General features: G+C 43.4%; 1 protein-coding gene across 1 annotated transcript in view; it reads right to left on the bottom strand.

The window, feature by feature from the left end:
• Positions 1-5,514: 5,514 nt before the first annotated feature.
• rtf1 (RTF1 homolog, Paf1/RNA polymerase II complex component) overlaps positions 5,515-20,884 on the bottom strand; it is a 106,707-nt gene continuing 91,337 nt past the window's right edge. The window contains exons 14-15 of the mRNA XM_072249885.1: positions 10,603-10,720; positions 5,515-7,757 (exon numbers count right to left, since the gene is read on the bottom strand). Coding sequence (XP_072105986.1) covers positions 7,651-7,757; positions 10,603-10,720 — 225 coding nt within the window. The 3' untranslated portion in view covers positions 5,515-7,650. The remainder of the gene's footprint in view (positions 7,758-10,602; positions 10,721-20,884) is intronic.

Raw genomic sequence — 20,884 nt, 5'->3', positions numbered from 1 at the left:
AAATCCTCATGTCCAAGCCACAAGATCCTGGCAACTTGTCTGTCTTTATTCCTGAAGGTTTGTGAGATACATTGTCCTATAATTGGGATTTCTTTTTCTATACATACGAAACTAGCCCATGTGTTATCATGGGTATAAAAGTTCTCCATCTTGAATATTGCTGCAAGAAAAAAGAAAAAAAATTGGTTTAAAAATATATGACTGAGACCCCTTAAAATTAGAACATAGAACAGTACAACACAGGAATAGGCCCTTTGGCCAACAGTATCTATGCCACATTGAACTACTTTTGATCTGCCTGCACATAACCCACATTCCTCCATTGAAGTGTACAATCTCTTAAGAACTATTTTATCTTATTGTTGGGCACGTGGCCAAGTGGTTAAGGCGTTCATCTAGTGATCTCAAGGTCGCTAGTTCGAGCCTCAGCTGTGGCAGCATGTTTGTGCCCTTGAGCAACGCACTTAATCACACATTGCTCTAGTCTGTGTGAGGAGTGGCACCCCACACAGACTTCCAGTCTGCGCCTTGTAAGGCATGAAAATGCCCGACGCAGGCCTCTCATGGTCTGAGTCGATGTTCCCTCCCTCCTTCCCCTTATCTGCTTCCATTATTACCCCTGGCAGCCTGTTCGAAGCACAATTATTTTAAAAAAACTTTCTCTTTCACCTTAAATGCATGCTGTTGTACTTGACACTTCTACCCCTGGAAAATAAATTCTGTCCATCCTGTGCCACTCAGTCCATAGAAACAGGCCTTTTGGCCCTTCTTGGCTGTGCCGAACCATTTTCTGCCTAGTCCCACTGACCTGCACACCGACCATATCCCTCCATACACCTCCCATCCATGTATCTGTCCAATTTATTCTTTAATGTTAAAAAAGAACCCCCATTTACCACCTCGTCTGGCAGCTCATTCCATACTCCCACCACTCTGTGTGAAGCCCCCCCCTAATGTTCCCTTTAAACTTTTCCCCCCTCACCCTTAACGCATGTCCTCTGGTTTTTTTCTCCCCTCGCCTCAGTGGAAAAAGCCTGCTTGCATTCACTCTATCTATACCCATCATAATTTTATATACCTCTATCAAATCTCCCCTCGTTCTTCTACGCTCCAGGGAATAAAGTTCTAACCTATTCAACCCTTCTCTGTAACTGAGTTTCTCAAGTCCCGGCAACAGCCTTGTAAACCTTCTCTGCACTCTTTCAACCTTATTTATATCCTTCCTGTAATTTGGTGACCAAAACTGAACACAATACTCCAGATTCGGCCTCACCAATGCCTTATACAATCTCATCATAACATTCCAGCTCTTATACTCAATACTTCAATTAATAAAGGCCAATGTGCCAAAAGCTCTCTTTACGACCCTACCTACCTGTGACGCCACTTTTAGGGAATTTTGTATCTGTATTCCCAGATCCCTCTGTTCCACTGCACTCCTCAGTGCCTTACCATTTACCCTGTATGTTCTACCTTGGTTTGTCTGCATTAAACTCCATCTGCCATTTTTCAGCCCATTTTTCCAGCTGGTCCAAGTCCCTCTGCAGGCTCTGAAAACCGTCCTCGCTGTCTACTACACCTCCAATTTTTGTATCATCAGCAAATTTGCTGATCCAATTTACCACATTATCATCCAGATCATTGATATAGATGACAAATAACAATGGACCCAGCACTGATCCCTGTGGCACACCACTAGTCACAGGCCTCCACTCGGAGAAGCAATTCTCTACTACCACCCTTTGGCTTCTTCCATTGAGCCAATGTCTAATCCAATTTACCACCTCTCCATGTATACCTAGCGACTGAATTTTCCTAACTAACCTCCCATGCGGGACCTTGTCAAAGGCCTTACTGAAGTCCATGTAGACAATATCCACTGCCTTCCCTTCATCCACTTTCCTGGTAACCTCCTTGAAAAAATCCAATAGATTGGTCAAACGTGACCTGCCATGCACAAAGCCACGTTGACTCTCCCTAATAAGTCCCTGTCTATCCAAATGCTTGTAGATTCTGTCTCTTAGTACTCCCTCCAATAACTTACCTACTACCGACGTTAAACTTACCGGCCTATAATTTCTCAGATTACTTTTCGATACTTTTTTAAACAACGGAACAACATGAGCCACTCTCCAATCCTCCGGCACTTCACCTGTAGACAGCGACATTTTAAATATTTCTGCCAGGGCCCCTGCAATTTCAACACCAGTCTCCTTCAAGGTCCGAGGGAACACCCTGTCAGGTCCCGGGGATTTATCCACTTTAATTTTCCTCAAGACAGCAAGGACCTCCTCCTTTTCGATCTGTACAGTTTCCATGATCTCACTACTTGTTTCCCCTAATTCCATAGACTTCATGCCAGTTTCCTTAGTAAATACAGACACAAAAAACCTATTTAAGATCTCCCCCATTTCCTTTGGTTCCGCACATAGGCGACCACTCTGATCTTCAAGAGGACCAATTTTATCCCTTACAATCCTTTTGCTCTTAATATACCTGTAAAAGCTTATAAACATCTATAAAATCTCCCCTTAACTTCCAACTCTCCAGAGAAACAACCCAATCTCTCCTTCTAGTTTAAACTGTAATCCACACAGCATCCTGGTAAGCTCCTTGCATGTTTCAAAAGCTTCCACATCTTTCCTTTAATGGGGCACCAGAATTATCTGTAGTGATGCAGTGCGGAGTGGGCCCTTCGAGCCATGCCACCCTAGCACCCCGATTAACCCCAAGCTGATCATGGGACAGTTTACAATGACCATTTAACCTACATGGTATGTCTTTGGACAGTGGGAGGAAACCAGAGCACCTGAAGAAAGCCCACGCATACCACGGTAAGGACATACTGATTCCTCACAGATGGCACTGGAATTGAACTCCGAACTCCTGAAATGTCCCAAGCTGTAATAGTGTTTTACTAACCACTATGTTGCTGAGGCTCCACAATCCTCCAAATGTGGCCTAAGCATCTTTTATATAGCTGCCACATAACTTCCTGAGTTATATTCAATGTCCTGATCAATGAGGTATGCCTTCTTTTAAAAAGCTTTCTCTTTCACCTTAATTGCATGCTGTTGCACTTGACACTTCTATCCTGGGAAAATAAATTCTGCTGATCTTATGCTACTCAGTCTTATAAATATCTACTTGCATAACCACTTTTAATCACCCTTTGGCTTGGGCCCAAGATCCCTCTGTACATTGCTGTTAAGGGTCCTGCTTCAAACTGTGTACTTTCCCCTTACATTAGATATCCCAAAGTGCAACACCTGACACTAGCTCAGATTAAACTTCACTTCTTCACCCATATTTTTAAATGATCTGCTGTATCCTTTGGCATCCATCTAGACTGTTCACAACTTCAATCTTTTGAGTTATGTGCAAACTAACTAACCCACCCATCTATAGTTTAACCAATCAATTCATGTACAACTGTTCTATTTATTAATTACTATGTTTGCACATTGCACATTTGACGGAGATGTAACGTAAAGATTTTTACTCTTCATATATGTGAAGGATGCAAGAAATAAAGTCAATTCAATTCAATTAACAACAGTCATCCTAGCAATGACCCCTGCTGAACACCACTATGATGGACCTTTGGCCAGAATAATACCCTTCCACCACAATGTTGTCTGCTATAGACAAGCCAATTCTAAATTCTAAATCTAAATCATCGAGTCACTGTAGGTCCAACATGTTCTACCTTTTTAGATCAGTCTTTCATGAGGGACTTTATCAAATGCTGTACTAAAAACTACAGTTGCAAGAAAGTTTGTGAACCCTTTGTAATTACCATTTTTTTTGCATTAATTACTCATAAAATGTGGTCTGATTTTCACAATAATAGACAAACACACTCTGCTTAAACTAATAACACAAGCAATTGTACTTCTCATCGATTCTGAGTACATCAACTAAACAATCATAGAACAGTACAACAGAGGAATAGGCACTTTGACCTACAGTATCTATGCCACATTAAACTACTTTTGATCTGCCTGCATATAACCCACATTCCTCCATTCAAGTGTTCAAAGAAGTATGCGAACCTCTGGGGTAATGCCTTCTACAAAATCTATTTAGAGTCAGGTGTTTCAATCAATGAATGCTGAAGGAGGTGAAAACTAACCCAAGGGTATCAGCAAAGACCTGCAGAAATCTCAAGAACCTGCTAAAGTCTCTGTTCGTGTGTCCACTATAAGAAAAACAAAACACTGATATTGGAAGGACACCACAGAGGAAACCACTGCTCTCCTAAAAAAAAATTGCTGCCCATCTCAAGTTTGCAAAAGACCACCTGAATGTCCACAACACTTCTGGGACAATGTTATGTGGATAGAGGAGACAAAACTTGAACTTTTTGGTAGAAATGCACATTGCTATGCTTGAAGGAAAAAGGGCACTGCACACCAACACCTCATCCCAACTGTTAAGCATGATGGAAGGAGCATCATGGTATGGGGCTGCTTTGCAGTCTCAGGGCTTGGACAGCTGGCAATTGTTGAGGGAACAATGAATTCAAAGTTGTATCAAGACATTTTACAGGAGAATATCAAGGTAGCAGTCCGTCACTTGAAGCTTAATAGAAGTTGGATGACAATAGAAGGCAATGATTTGAAACACAGAAGTAAATCAACAACAGAATGGTTTAAAAAGAAGAAAATTTGTGTTTTGGAATGGCCAAGTCAGAGCCCTGACCTTAACCCAATTGAGATGTTGTGGTATGATCTGAAGAGGGTTGTTCATGCAAGGTATCCCAGAAATATTGATGAACTGAAAGTTTTGTATAGAGGAATGGTCTAAAATTCCTATCCTGACATTGTGCGAGTCTTTAGAACAGGGGTAAGGAGGAAGTTTTTAGCCAGAGAATAGGGAATGCCTTGCCATAGACAACTAGGAAGGCTAAAACTGTGGGTATATTTAAAGCAAAAATTGGTAGTTTTCTGATTGGTCAGGGCATCAAAGATTATGGCGAGAAGGCACATGTATGGGGTTGAATGGGATCTGGGATAAGCCATGATGGAAAGGCAGAACAGACTTGATGGGCCGAACAGCCTAATTCTGCTCCTGTTTTATGATCAGCAGCTACAGGAAAGGTTTGGCAGAGGTTATTGCTGCTAAAGAAGGTCCTACTAGTTATTAAATACAAGGGCTCACATACTTTTTCCAGCCTGCACTGTGAATGATTAAACAATGTGTTCAATAAAGACATGAAAGGTACAATTGTTCATCTATTATTAGTTTAGACAGGTTGTGTTTGTCTATTATTGTGACTTGGATGAAGACTAGACCACATTTTATCAGTAATTAATGCATTAAAAAAAAGCAACTGCAAAGGGTCACAAACTTTTTCTTGCAACTGTATGTACACAACATCCACCACCTCTTCAAAAATCTCAATCAAGTTTGTAAAACACGACATGCCCTGCAGAGATTTACTGTTAAATGCTGGTCGAAGAATCTGACATGAAAGTAAAACTGGATTTAAAATAACCAATTGACCACAAGTTATACAAAGTTTTACGTTTAATTCAATAGGTGCAAAGAAAATGGTTTTCAATTTTGTGCAAGATGAAAAACAAAATCAAATGAGGAACTGAAGATAAACCTCTTTGCCTGATAACAACTTGATCTGAGTACTTCAAGCAAATATTTCAGGCAAAGAAAGTACTTCAATGCATTAATGGCAAAGCTAAACACAAAACTGAAAGAAAGAAATCTGCAAATGAGCTGAATTGAGGAAGTTGGGAGGAAGATCCTGAGCAGTATTAACTGACCTGGGTTGAACACTGTTTTGCTGGAAACTCATTGTGTTAGAGATTCTGTTGCCAGACTTGCAATCCAGAAACCTTGATTATTAGCATCAAATTAAAGGAATAAACTCTAGATTCCAGTTTAAGAAAATGCTTTCTATAAAGGTTAACATTAAACTATCAGATTGTTGAAAATTTCCCTGAAGTAATTAGTGAACTTCAGGAAATTAATTGCCATTACCTTGTATGTTTTTTACATGATTCCACTCCACACCAATAAGTTAACTGCCTTCTGAAGTAGTCTAGCTATCCTACTGAGTTGCAACAGGAGCAGATCCCAGCACCTTTAGTAGTGCACTACATGTATTCTGTAGAGATAGTTAATGAATGTCAGATTTGACCGAACATTCACTTCCCAGAATGAATAAAGTAGAAGCAAATTTTTTATTTTGATGTCCATTTTAAAAACATAAGGTAATGCTAAAATCTGACTGAACATTAAAGTAGAAACTGCATTTAAAATGAACAGCCAGATAGTGGATTAGCATTTTATTACAACACTACCATGTAGTGGCAGGAATAGAGTACTACAAGAGTACATTGCTTTCAGTTTCAAATTTTGCCGTTTGATAAACTGATGGAGCACATTCACAATACAGTTGCCCTGCAAACATTGAAGCGATCACGCTTCACTCTCAACTGAAATTAAAGCAGTTCAAAGTAGGCCTTGCTGGTTTCATCCTGGAATACCAGAGTTTACCGCAATCTTCATATGGCCCCCAACATTACATAAACCAACCTTTTAACTAGCACTTGGGCTGAGCAAACATGGAACAAGCTCCAAGCTTGTAGAGTTCAACCACAAAGATGAAGCTTGCTGTAGAAGTAAACATAGAAAATGCTGATGGAAATGGTGGACAACTCTGACAAAAGGCAATAATAATTCTGCAGGATATTTGAAAACACACTCCGGGGTTTCTTTCAGATGCTGATAAGTTTATTTTAAGAAAGGAAAATACTTTTTGCTTTTGGTTTTCTTTGAAAGTCAAAACAAAACAAATGAAACTGCTTTCTAATTTTAAGCAGCCCAGGTTAATGCTCGAGGTGCTATGATTACACAAAAAGGTCATGTACAGGGCTTGAGTGATCAGTAGTACTTAAAGGCACCTCTCTGAACTTTTGGGCACTCCTTTTTGAACTTGTTTAACCCAATCTTCTCAATTTGCCAAAAGTTGTCCCAGTGTCTGCTGATTGGAGCCTCAGCAAATGTGTGATCAAAACCTTCTTTATCAAATGAATGAGACGAATCTTGGTGAATTTGTAAAGAAAACTTCCAGGCAACTTTTGAGTTGGGTGCTTTCCCAAGAGATGGGAATCTGACAGTTGAAATTAGGAGGAAAACAAATTACTTCACCGTTTTCAGTAGCCAACAGGTGTGAAGTGGCCAGCCTGCACTTTGGCCATGGATGTTTGTTTCTGTTATCCATTTAAACTACATGTACACATACAAATTAAGACCGTACAAAAGTGTTTCCTGTATACAAGATGTTCTCATGGAAGAGCCTTGCATCAAAGCGAGTTCACTCAATGCATAAATCAAACCGTCCCCTCAAATGAATGTCTCAATCCCAGTTAAGATTAAAAAGACTGCATGTTTACTGAGTGGGATCTCTTTGCAGCCAAGCACTAAAGAATGACAGAAAGCAGCACTCAAGTTATTTTGACTAAAGGGAAAAAAAATCACCAGGCATTGTTTTCTTTTTATACAACAGCCACCATGTCTGTATTGAGACAGACGGGCAAACTCAGTCTTTAATGTCCGCTTGCTGCACTTAGCCACTGCCAATCAGACAGACACATGCAAAGAACTGCAGCAGCAGCATGGTACCCTTCAAATCAGCCCCCGGCGTTTTTTGTAGTCCTCCAGGTTTAGGGATCGCCTTGGGGTTCCGTCTTTGACAGATGGAGTTTTCGAGCTCACTGACAATGACTTGGATTCTGTGTCAAAACAGCAAGAAAAGATGGTTAGTGAGCATCAATATTAGCAAACAAATAGCATATGATGTTATAAGTAGCATATAAGGTCAATAATGTTTCCTCAGAACTGAGGAAAAAAAAAAGAGGAAACAGCATTTAAAACATTTAGCTGAAGAAACTGTGGAGGCATTAATAGTGATCTTTCAAGAATCACTAGATTCTGGAATGGTTCAGGAGGACTGGAAAATTGCAAATGTCATTCCATTAAGAAGGGAGGAAGGCAGAAGAAAGGAATATATAGGCCAGTTAGCCTGATTTCAGTGGTTGGCAAGACGTTGGAGTCCATTATTAAGGATGAGGTTTTGGCATATTCGGAGGACAGGATAAAACACGCCAAACTCAGCATGGTTTCCTTATGGGGAAATCTTGCCTGACAAATCTTTTGGAATTCTTTAATAAATTAACAGACAGGATAGGCAAAGGAGCCTGTGGAATTGTTGACTTGGAATTTCAGAAGGCCTTTGACAAATTGCCACAAAAAGGCTGCTAAACCATTGTTTGATTGGCTGACTAGCAGGAGGCAAAGAGTGGGACTAAAGCAGGTCTTTTCTGATTGGCTGCCAGTGACTAGTGAGTGTTCTGCAGGGGTCGGTGTTGGGACCACTTTTCACATTATATTTCAATGATTTGGATGGCAGAAGTTTGCGGATGAGATAAATATGGATGGAAACAGAATACAGTGTAGGGACTTTATGGTTAAGCACTTTGGTAGAAGGAATAAAGGTGTAGATTATTTTTTAAATGGGAAGCAAATTCAGAAATCAGAGATACAAAGGGACTTGGGAGTCCTCATGCAAGGTTCCCTAAAGGTTAACTTGCTGGTTCAGTCAGTGATAAGGATAGCAAATTCAATTTTACCATTCATTTTGAGAGAATTGAAATGTAAAAGCAAGTTTTTAATGCTTGGAGTACTGACAGCAGTTTTGGGTTTTTTATCTAAGAAAGATGTGCTGGTATTGGAGAGGGTCCAGAGGAGGTCACAAGAATGATCCTGAGAATGAAAACTATGAGTAACGTTTGATGGCTCTGGACATATACTCACTAGATTTTGAAGAATGAGGGGGGGATCTCATTGAAATCTTTCAAATATTGAAAGGCCTAGAGTGGGGGAGTCTAGGACCTGAGGGTACAGCCTCAGAATAGGATGTCTCTTTAGAACAGAGATGAGGAGGAATTTCTTTAGCCAAAGGGTGGTGAATCTGTGGAATTCATTGCCAGACTGCCATGGAGGCCAAGCCACTGGGTATATTTAAAGCTTAAGTCGATAGGTTCTTAATAATAAGGGCATCAAAGGTACAGGGAGAAAGCAGGAAAATGGGGCTGAGAGAAATAATAAATCAGTTATGATGGAATGGAGGGGCAGACTCGAGGGGCCAAATGGCCTAATTCTGCTCCCATGTTGGCCTAAAGGATTGGCCCCCTATCCTCATGCCAGAGAAGGGTTGGGATGGAGATCCAAAAATTCTAAATGACACAGTGGCAGTAATGCTTATGGCAGAGATGTTAATGGGTGATGAAAGCAGAAAGGATGGAATCTGTTCAGTCCCCAGAAGTGAGCTGAGCAGCCAGTCAGTAATCATCCATTTCATTTTACCCTCAAGTATCAGAGGTGCTCTCTTCCATCTAAGACATGGTATTTCCCAGACAGAGTTGAAAGATAACAACGGACGGTTTGGAACATGGCATGGACTGGATTGAAGTAATTTACATTTTATCAATAATCAAGACTGCCAAGAATTGCAGAGATTTGTTGACATAGTCCAGCCCATCATGCAAACCAGCCTCCCCTCCATTGAGTCTGTCTACACTTCCTGCTGCCTTGGTAAAGCAGCCAACATAATCAAAGGCCCTCTCGTCCCAGACATTCTCTTTCTTTGCTCTCATCTGGCAGAAGATAAAAAGCTTGAGAACAGGTAACACCAGGTTCAAAGACACCTTCTATTTCATCGTTATCATACTCTTGAATGGATCTCTTCTACGATAAAGGATAAACTCAATATCTCAAACTACCTCATCATTTATTTACCTGCTTGCATTGCACTTTCTTTGTCACTGCAACACTATATTCTGCATATGATGCAACACTGAGCGTCATAGGAAGTCATTCCTGCCTGTGGCCATCAAACTTTACAACTCCTCCCTTGGAGGGTCAGACACCCTGAACCAATAGGCTGGTCCTGGACTTATTTCCACCTGGCATAATTTACATATTATTTAATTAATTATGGATTTATATTGCTATATTTATATTCTTAGTTGGTGCAACTGTAACGAAACCCAATTTCCCTCGGGATCAATAAAGTATGTCTATGTCTATGCATATAGTTTTCTCTATTCTACCTTAATGTAATTGTGCATGGCCGATCTTTTTGGATGGCATGCAAACAAGAGCTTTTCACTGCAACAATAATAAACGAGTATCAACTGAACACCCATCACATGGACACTCTCCCTGGGTTGTGAATACCTAATTACTGTGCACCACACACATTTAGGAGATTGGTAGGATGAATTTGCCAGCTGTTGTATGCGGGAATGGAAAATTTCCTTGTGCCTTTTTTTAAAACCAACCTCCACCACCCCAAGGCATTAGACTCAATTGGTGTTTTCAGCTGAGCAGAACTGGGAGATCTGACCACATTCACTTGCACACTCAAGATTCAGTAAGGCTAGCTGGCAGTGGCTCTCCTCTTGCCTGCTCAACCTCCAATCACAGCTGTTTCTGTGATCCCTCTACTTACAAACTGAATTTGGAATAAAATCTGGTTGTATTCTTAGGACAACCTGTATGTTTTACAGGACTTACCTGCATTGGGTACTTGCAGATCTATCTTGATATCAAAGTCATGTGCCTTAAAGAGGTCCTCAGAAAGGTCAGAATTAGTTTTATTATTGCTGTCCTCCTTTTTACTGCTACCCTGGTCCTGCTAACAAAATCACACACTAGTTAGAACATAGCAACCACTGTATAAATCTTGCTTTAGTTCACTTTTAGCCATTCTTGGAGTGACATGTTACAATTAGTTAATCACTGCAAATTGGTCTACCACAAATCCAGAGGAGAGAGGAGGAAAATTCCACTGGGTCCTCTTAGTTTCAGATCACTGGCAACACACACAAAATGCTGGAGGATCTCAGCAGGTCAGGCAGCATCTATGGAAAAAAGTACGCGACGTTTTGGGCAGAGACCTTTCTTCTGGTCCTGAAGACCTTCTGAGTTCCTCCAACATTTTGTGTGTGTTGCTTTGGATTTCAAGCATCTACAGATTCTCTTGTGTTTTTTGTTTCAGATCACTAGGCTTTGGTGAACTACAAGCACAGAATATAACATGGTGATGATAACAGAAATTTTGTTCAAAAACAGACTGGACTGAACATTAAATATAGCTGGTTACAAACTGTTTTCTAGCTGTGGATTAATGACTCTTCTCTGCAGAAACAATGAATTTGGTTAGAACATTAACAGTATATTCTATACATCACCAATGAGTAGAAGGAATGTGTAAAGGAAATTAGAGAAGAGTTATACTTTGTGACTTGAATTATCCCAATGTAAACTGGGATAGAGTAAAACTTGTTACCTGCTATGCAACCATTTGCAAATCACAATGGGATGGCAACTGGCTACCATATTTGCTCTTCTTTTCTCTCCACCTCTCCCCAGCCTCACCAAACACCCACTTCCCCAGCTAAGCTTTGACCAGCATGCTCAAAAGAATGGTGTGGGACGAGCAGATTTTATAGATGATTGAAGTTATTCAGTGTTAATACACCAACATATTTTTTTCAGATGTTGAACAAGGAGGAGGAGGAGGAGGAGGAGGAGGAGGAGGAGGCGGCGGCACAACGCAGCGTGCACGGCCACTCTGGTGAATGATATCTGTAATCTGTCAAGTAGGGTGCCGTGCACAATTCTGATTTGATGGAGACAGACGTGAGAGAACAGAGGAACATCTGGAGAAACTTCTGAAATGCCTTCTGAAATTCAGTAAATGCCTGTTACTGTGTGATCCTGAATCTCCAGAGGGGAAGGTCCCGAATCCTCAGCTTTGCTTGTTGCTCAGCGGCCGGGACAGGGTTGAAGCGCTTGGCAGAGATGGTGCTCGGTGTCAAAGGGCTGGTTGGAGGCTCGAAGTTTTCGAACGGACTCAGAGTCGGCTGCGGTCGGGTGCTTCCAATGCATCAACGGTTGTCGGTGTCTGGAGGTTTATGGCAGAGAGAGTTTCTCTCTTCTGCCGCCTGCTATTGGGGACTATCGGGAGTCGATCGGAACTTTGAGACTTTTTTTTACCGTTCCCATGGTCTGTTCAAATTATGGTATTGCTTTGCACTGCTGTAACTATATGTGATAATTATGTGGTCTTGTCAGTGTTAGTCTTTGGTTTGTCCTGTTTTTTTTTTGTGATATCACTCTGGAGGAACATTGTATCATTTCTTAATGCATGCATGTATTTCTAAATGACAATAAACGAGGACTGAGTGTCCTCATAATCTAATCTAATTATGATAACTTTTCCAATGGCCCCAGTAATTTGTGGGGGTGATAACTGTGGGTTTCAAAGGAGTGTGGGAGCATTACCTAGTGAGTCAGATGCTGAACTAGAGTAGAAACTCTCCCCCACCTGCCCATCATTCCTCAGCCTGTTTCACCCCTCCCTCACAACCCTTTATATCAACTATTTGCCTTCCATTCTGATGTACTGTCTTGATGTGTAACATCAATTTCTACCCACAGATGCTGCCTTACCCGCTGATTTAATTCAGTTTATTTCTTTGAACATCATATGTTCTTGAACTATCTAGAACATAAGATAGCCCTCCAGCCCATAATGCTGTGCCAACCCTTTAACCTATTCTAGGATCAATCTAACCATTTCCTCCGAGATAGCCTTCCATCTTTCCATCACCCATGTGCCAATCTAGGAGTTTCTTAATTGATCTGAATGTCATCGTATACACTCACCAACTCTATAAACAATTTACTTCCGACTCTTCCCTATACCTTCCTCCAAATCACCTTAAAATTACACCGCCTCATATTAGCCATTGCACCTTTAGTCTCTAGTGTATGGATGAGACTGTGTTGACTCTTGTTTTCGAAATTATATATAGATATGGGCTCTTCAGCCTACAAATCTGTGCTGATCACCAAGTACCCCCTCCCCCCAAAAAAGCACAAATCCTAACCCATTAGGGTCTTGCTACATTCCTTTCAACTCCCAGACATTCTACCATTCATCTACACTCTAGCGCCACTTTATAGTCAACAGTTTAACTATGAACACACCTATTTTTGGGATGCAAGAGAAAAACTGAAGTAAGATAGAATGTGCAAAATCCATATTGACAATACTGGAGGGTCAGGTTTGAATGTGTTTGCTGAAGCTGTGAGGGAGCAGTTCTACCAGCTACTACAGTTTTGTACAGGAGGGAGATAAACAGTGGGGTTTCTGCTGGGTTGCTCTGAGGGCTATAGATCTTCCTGATTTCTATTATTAGGAGTTCCTAATCTGGGGGCCACAGACCCCTCAGTTAAATGTAAGGCTCCATGGCATAAAAAAATCTAGAATCAGGGGTGTGAGCCACAATTTCTAAACTTGCAAGTAACACAAACCTTAGCAGTTCGACAAACTATGGAGAAAAATGGATTACAATGAGGCAAAGAGGTAAACATACTGAGGAGCATGGCAAAGAAAGTTTAATGCAGAGAATTGTAAGGTGATGCAACCTAGCCAGAAAAATAAGAGGCAATATAGAACAAAGCTTGCTGATCTAAAAGGAGGTGCAGGGTCCTAGGGATATGTACACGCTAAACATAATGGTCTTTCTGTAGAAGCAGTGTTTGGGTTATGGTTAGAAATAACAGGTGCTTTGGAATGTGAGCTGGGTCCTTTGTTCGGCAGGAAGGCGCTGGAGAGAACCAGGATTCGACCTGGTGGGGGACTATGATTCAATGGAGGAAGGGCCTGCAGTCGACTGAGGATCTGTGAATACGCCTTTTGGAAGAGTTGAGCTACAACTCGTGCACATTTGACTGTTTAATTATAATTGGCCCTTTTAGTTTTCTTTTCTTTAGTTAAGATTCATAAATATAACTCCTTTAATCGTATGCAGTGTGCTGTCTGTTATTTCTTGGTACTGAATTTGTGCCTATCATCATAATGCCTTACAAGGCGCGAAACGAAAGACTGTGTTGCGCGCCACTCCTCACACAGACAGTAGGTGGCTGTTGACTCACAGAGTTCATCCGCCCGTTGACGTTTTGTTTTTAGTCCTGCTGGAAGCCGAAGCATGGGAGGATGAACCCTGGGCACCCTCCCAGGACTATGGTCAACACGCTGCTAGAAGACAGCGGTGCGGCTAATGTAGATGAACTGAACACACTGAGAGAGGGAGAAGTGGAGAGTCTGTCATCGTGCCCGACGCTGGCCCCCTAGGTCTGAGTCGACGTAGTAGTAGTAGTACTGAATTTGTAACAGGGTAGCAAATTACACAGCATCCACACGAACCGAGGTTTGGGTGGGAGAGCTGTCTCAATCTCATGGGTTTAGCGGGACTGGAGTGCGTCTTCCCTAGACTTACGTAACCAAGGAAACCAGCAGGGTTTCATTTGTGGGTATATCGTTCGGGATCAATTTCATTGGATACTGTGTGATTGCCCTTGAGCATTGATCTGGTGGGTTGTGCGTTTAAGCCTGTGTTAAACTATTGTCCGGTAAAGTGATTATGATACATGGTTCAGGATGCAGCAGGGGTTGAGAAGTGGTGCGAATCCATGGGGCTACCAGTAACAAATGCATGTGTAGCCCCAAGGAATTGTTAATTCAAACTTTAAGTACAGTTAAAAGATTAGGAACAGTTACGGTCATGGAGCAGAATGGCAGGCAAAGGCTTTTGTTTTAGTTCAGACTAGTGCTGACGTAACGGCAGTGGATCTGCCTGGTACTACTGGGGCCTTGGGAGAAGGGAGGTTGCGGGCTGTCCATACTTTCCGGGAGGAGGGGAGTGTAGGCAAGCGTGCCAAAGCAGAAGCCCAGTCTCCTGTAGCTGGGAGTGGAGACTTTAAAGGCAAGTTGCTGTTGTTTCTGTGGAGCGAGGGGAAGGTGTAGCCTGATGTAGAAGGTCTAATGAGTCCTCCAGCGAGGGCTGAGCATTCTGAGTTGGTATCAGCCCTTAACTCCCTGGCGAATAAATGACAAAATGCCCAAGTTCAAAGTCCCAGTTATCATACGTTCAGCATGTTCTCAGGAATGAAGCCCACCCATGAAGGGAGGGGAAGAGGAGTACAAGACTTGGGTGGGGCAGACCTCTCAGTTGCTGGGTGAGTGGCAGTGCTCTGATGACGTAAAAAGACTGCGATTGGTAGAGGCTCTGAGGATGCCAGCTGCTGATGTAGTGAGATCCTTGAAGACACAGAACCCCTAGGAAATGCTTTTGGAGTGACGGGAAGCCCAGTGGAGCTCATGGCGAGGTTTCAGAACATGTTTCACGAGAAAGGGGGGGGGGGAGGAGACTTTCTGCCTACATTTTTTAGCTAGAAAGGCAGCTGAGTTGCTTGTCGCATGGAGGGGGGGCCATTCAAATGGCCGAAGGGAATCAGTTAAGAACGGACCAAGTGGCAAAAGGCACAGTCAGAGGACATGATCACTTGGGGTCTCCGAATGCCTCGTAAGATGTGCCCTCCACCCTTATTTGTCAAGCTGATCAGAGAAGTAAGAAAGAAGGAGAATGCGATGGACGTGCAGGAGGTTTCCGTCAGCGGGGTACAGTCTTCGGTAGTAGAAGACTGTAAGTGATGAAGTGACCACTGGTAGCCCAGTGTTAAAGGAGCTCGTGGCAGAGTCTAGAACGGAGATGACCTGGTTGCTATTGGCAGGTGCAGTCACCCCGAATGATGAAGCCGACAGGGAGCCAAACCCTGACGGGATGGACTAAATCGAGGGCCGCTACTGAACAGGGTCCCGTGAGAAGGGGAGCGCGGAAGTTTTTGGAGACAGAAGCTGGAGTTTTTGGAGGCAGATGCTGGAGTAGCTGAGGTTACATTAGTGCTGGTTTGTCCAGACCCGGTCGAGAAGGACAAAGCTTTAATTCTTGAGGAGACAGATACTCCTTATTGTGAGGAGGCCAGCGACAGCCTGCTAGGAGAAAGTTGGAAAGAGCTTTCTGAACATTGTCTATTCACCTTGTGTTCCGAGCTGGTTTTAAGGAAGTGCGTGGTCGCACTGGGCTGGATGATGAGCATAAACGAGGGAATGTGTGGTAAACCCAGTCCACACTAGTTGTGTTACAGCCGGGGGCAGTAGCTGAATTGATGGGAAACCCCAAATTTCCCGGAATGCCTGAGGCTGAGGCCCTTTTGGTGGATGTTCCAGAAGACCATGAAGAGGAGTCATGCTTACCTACTGGGACACTGGAGAGGATGAACTGCAGAAGCCCTCGGTTGTACGGGTGAACAGGATGATAGTGATTTTCAGGAACACTTTTGAAAGGGAGGTCACCCTCAGGTGGGGGACGCCAATGGCGCACCTCTTTCCGGTGACGGTAATGTCTAGTGCTCCATGAGAGAAGCCGGGGAAGAGCTCTCTCTTGAAAAAGGGAAACTGACTCCCGAGTTATTCAACTTTGGGGACTCCCTGGTACCTCGACTTTGGAAGAGGTTGAAACTGGAAGATGTCTTTTCTACTGATAAGTTTGATCTAGGGTGATCCAAGAGCACTTGCCACACCATCCGAGTGACAAGGACACCCCATTCAGAGAAAGATTGCGGCGACTGGCACCTGTAGAGATGGAGGACTTTCGGCAGCATCTGTGGAAGTTGACAGAAGATGGGTCATCACTGAGTCCAGAAGCCCCTATGCATCCCCAATAGTCGTGGCCAGGAAGAAGAATGGCAAGGTGGGATGTGTGTGGACTATCAGACTCTGAACAGGCGTACAGTCCCTGACCGGTATACGATCCTGAGAATCGAGGATTCGCTGGCTTGTCTGAGTGGTGCGAAGTGGTTCAGTGTGCTGGACTTGAGGAGTGGATATTATCAAATCTCCATGAGTAAGGCTGACGTAGAGAAGACTACATTCATATGTCCACTGGGACTCTTCCAGTATGAAAGAATGCCCCAGCGCCTATTGGAAGTCCCTGCGACTTTTCAGCATGTCAGAAGAAAATGGTGGGGGATATGAACTTGCTTGAGGTATTAGTGTTTGAGTCCATCTTCGAGGAACATGAAGCAAGGCTGGGCTGCCTGAAAACTGAAGGGTTAAAACTTTCCCTGGACAAAATGCCAGTTCTGCAAGATGTCTATCAACTATGTTCGGCGCATAGTCTTACATAATTGGAGTAGTTACAGATCCGTCTAAGATAGAGGCGGTGACCACGTGGCCAAGGCCCCAAACTGTAAGCACCTTGCGCTAGTTCCTTGGGTTCTGTGGATACTATCAGAGGTTCATGAAGGACTACTTTGAAGTGAGTTACCCTTAAATCAGCTTCTGTGCAGTTACCCTCCCTTGGGGAAGAAAGGGAGGACGAAAGGAGAGGATGGTAAAGATTATCTTATCTTAGCGCTTTGGAGCCTTTTGGAGCAAGATGGGATGCAAAATATGAAGAGTTGCTGAAGGAGCTGCTGACAAAAGTGCCCATGCTGGCTTTTGCAGACCTGCGGTTGCCGTATGTATTGCATACAGATGCCAGCAGAGAGGGCTTAGGGGGTGTTCCATATCAGGATCAGGGCACAGGCTGGAGACCTGTCATGTTTGTCAGCCGGAGTCTATCACCATCTGAGCAAAACTACCCCACACACAAACTGGAGTTCCTGGCATTGAAATGGGCTGTGTGGATAAACTAAGTGACTGTCCATATGGTGCCAAGTTCGAGGTGAGGATGGACAACAACCCATTAACTTATATCCTGATCTCGGTGAAATTGGATGCCACAGGCCATCGGTGGTTGGTGGCATTGTCAGCTTATGATTTCAGCCTGAAGTACTGGCCGGGGGGAGTTGGAACATTGATGCTGATGCGTTGTCCCAACGTGCATATGAAGGGCTTGACAGGGTTGGAGAGTGGGAGAGCATTCCTACTCCTGCAGTCAAAGCCACGTGCCAGTTTTCCATCATGGGGAAGGCAGAGGAAAGGCAAGGCATAATCAAGCAGTAGATCATTTGGGAGCTTCTGATGGTGCCATACCACAAGTTTACTGCAACCTGACTGCTCTGAAGACAAAGCAGTTGCTGGAACTGAGTCCCGGATAAGTGGCCGCCGATCAGCGAGACGACCCATGCATCAATGCCATTTGGTCAGCGGCTGCGAAAGGTGACATGGCTAAGCAGACAAGATGAAACACACTCTGGGGTGTCTCTACTACTGAGAAAATGGCCCATGATTGGAGTTGAGGAACCAGATTCTATACCGGGTCACAACGCCTCCAGACCGGCCTCTGTGTTCCCAACTGCTTCTGCCTGAGAAGCACTGGAAGATTGTGTTGAAGTCACTTCATGATGGTTCCAGCCATTTGGGGTTGACAAGACCTATGGATTGTGCAGAGACTGGTTCAACTAGCCCCGAATGAAGCCAGAGGTCGAAGAGTACTGTAAGTCATGCATTCGAAGTATACAGAAGACAACACTGCCTATGAGGGCCGCTCCTTTATCCCACTTGCAGAGTGCAGGGCCACTTGATCTGGTGTGTATGGATTTCCTATTAATATAGCCTGACGCCAGCAACATGGCAAATGTCTTGGTTATTATAAATCACTACACCAGATTTGCGCAAGCCTTCCCTATAAGGACCAGAGGGTGTCCACTGTGGGCAAAGTGTTATGGGGGAAGTATTTTGTTTATTATGGCTTCCCCAGGTGGATACATAGAGATCAGCAACGGGATTTTGAAAGTAGGCTCATATATGAGTTACTGAGCATGCTTGGAGTTGAGAAGACGAGGATTACTCCTTATCACCCGCAGGGTGATCCCCAGCCAGAGAGGTTTAATCAGACCTTGCTAGACATGCTCAGAACCTTGGAAATCAGCAAGAACAAGTGGAGTCAACATATTGAACATCTGGTCCACTGCTACAACTGTACACAGATTGAAGCTACTGGGTACTCGCTGTATTATCTGACGGTTGGGCACAAGGCGAGGTTGCCTGTTGATCTCTGTTTTGGGACTGGTGGGAAAGATCTACAACAGAAGACTTATCTGAAGTAAGTGTCTGATATGAGAAGAGCTGAGAAAACATTATGAACTATCTGAGGTTTCAGCTACCAAGCAGAATCAAGGAATTAAGAGGGGGTATGATCAAAAGGTTAGGTTCTCCCAACAAATGCCTAGAGACAGAGTCCTCAAAGAATTTGGGGCTACCTGGGAAGCATAAGTTCGCTGACCGCTGGACAGCTACGCCCTATGAAGTGGAGAATCAGATGTCATACCAGTTTTCAGGGTGGAACCAGAGGATGGGAATGGACCTGTCAAGATTCTCCATCGAAATCACCTTCTACTTCCAGGGTAAGGGGTGCGTGTTGACCCAGAGCCTGACCTGGACCCTACACCTAGTAAGAGGACTCTGTGGTGACTTGGGAGGGCTGAAGGACCAGCAGCAGGAAAGATTACACCGCTCCTCTATGCCCTGAATGGGATATGGACAGAGGATGAGGAAACAGGGTTGTGGTATATGCTGCCTTTCGCTAACTCCCCACTAATTGAGGAACAGATTCCCAACCCTTCTCATGCTGAGGCAGGTGAAATGGGGTAAACTAGCAGTGGACAGGCAGGTCTGCAGTTAGAAAATAACGGGAGGCTGGACTCTAAAGTAACTGGGCATGAGGGTGAGCTCAGTCAAGTGACGAGGGGAGTTATTGGGAGGGACGAGTGAATGGACAGGCAGGGGCCTCCCCAGGTAGACAGGAAAGAATCCAGGGAGTGCCTGAAGCTGAAGTAGTAGGAGGTCCCAAAGAGTCTGGAGACCCTCAGACAGACTAGCCTATGTTGCATCTGGGGAACAGAATGTGGCACCTGTCCCTTTGGTGAGCTATGTCACTGCCATTTACACCTGGGTTGGACTTTGTAGCTTGTATGAAGGGGTGACAAATTATCTCAACGTCATGAGGATGTGACTAATTTTGGTGGGGGGAAGAATGTAACACCTTGGGAAAGGTTTCACTGCTAACATAATGGTCTTTCTGTAGAAGCAGTGTTTAGGTTATGGTTAGAGATAATGGGTGCTTTGGAATGTGAGCTGGGTCCTTTGTTCAGTGGGAGACAAAGGGGGAAGACACTGGAGAGAACCGGTTGTAGGATTCAACCTAGTGGCGGACTGTGATTCGATGGAGGAAGGGTCCACAGTCGACTAGAGGATCGGTGAATATGCCTTTTGGAAGAAATGAGCTCCAACTTGTGCACATTTGACTATCATGGGCCCTTTTTAAGCTTTTTTTCTTTACTAACACTGTAGTTAAGATTCATAAATATAATTCCTTTAATTGTATGCAGTGTGCTGTCTGTTATTTCTTGGTACTGAGTTGTAACGGTTGCAAATTAAAGAGCATCCACACAAACTGGGGTTTGGCAGGACCAGAGTGTGTATTCCCCAGATTTATGCAGCCAAGGAAACCAGTGGGGTTTCATAAGGCATACACAATTCTTTTATTAATAAAGGGATGCAGTGTAAAAGCTGGGAAAGTGTGGCTAAACCTTTATAAAGTACTGGCCAAGCTTCAAACAGACAGTGCATTTGATTCTGATTGCCACATTGATGGAAGTGTGTAAAAGCATTTACAGAGTTCAGAAAAGATTCTGAGAATGTAGTCCGTCCACAAAGATAGATAACAAAGGCTGAAACTATTCTCTGGAGAAGGTAAAAGAGAGGTAGTGACATGGGATAGTGGTAAAGAAGTTAAGGACAAGAACAGGTATAAAATAAAAAATGTGACACTCAGTCGGAAATGGGAAGCTCCAATGTGGCCTTTAACAAACATCGAATAAATAGTGAAATTAATTCCTGACACTCCCTTGAAACTCACCAGGCATGTGTTCCCTGACATTCCCTTTAAACTCATTTGGCTCACTGGAAAATTGATTATGCAGTGAAAGATCTTACCAC

The sequence above is a fragment of the Mobula birostris genome, chromosome 1 (assembly GCF_030028105.1).
Source record: "Mobula birostris isolate sMobBir1 chromosome 1, sMobBir1.hap1, whole genome shotgun sequence".
Lineage (NCBI taxonomy): Eukaryota > Metazoa > Chordata > Chondrichthyes > Myliobatiformes > Myliobatidae > Mobula > Mobula birostris.
The sequence above is the reverse complement of the archived record's forward strand: the minus strand, read 5'-3'. Positions and strand labels throughout refer to the sequence as shown.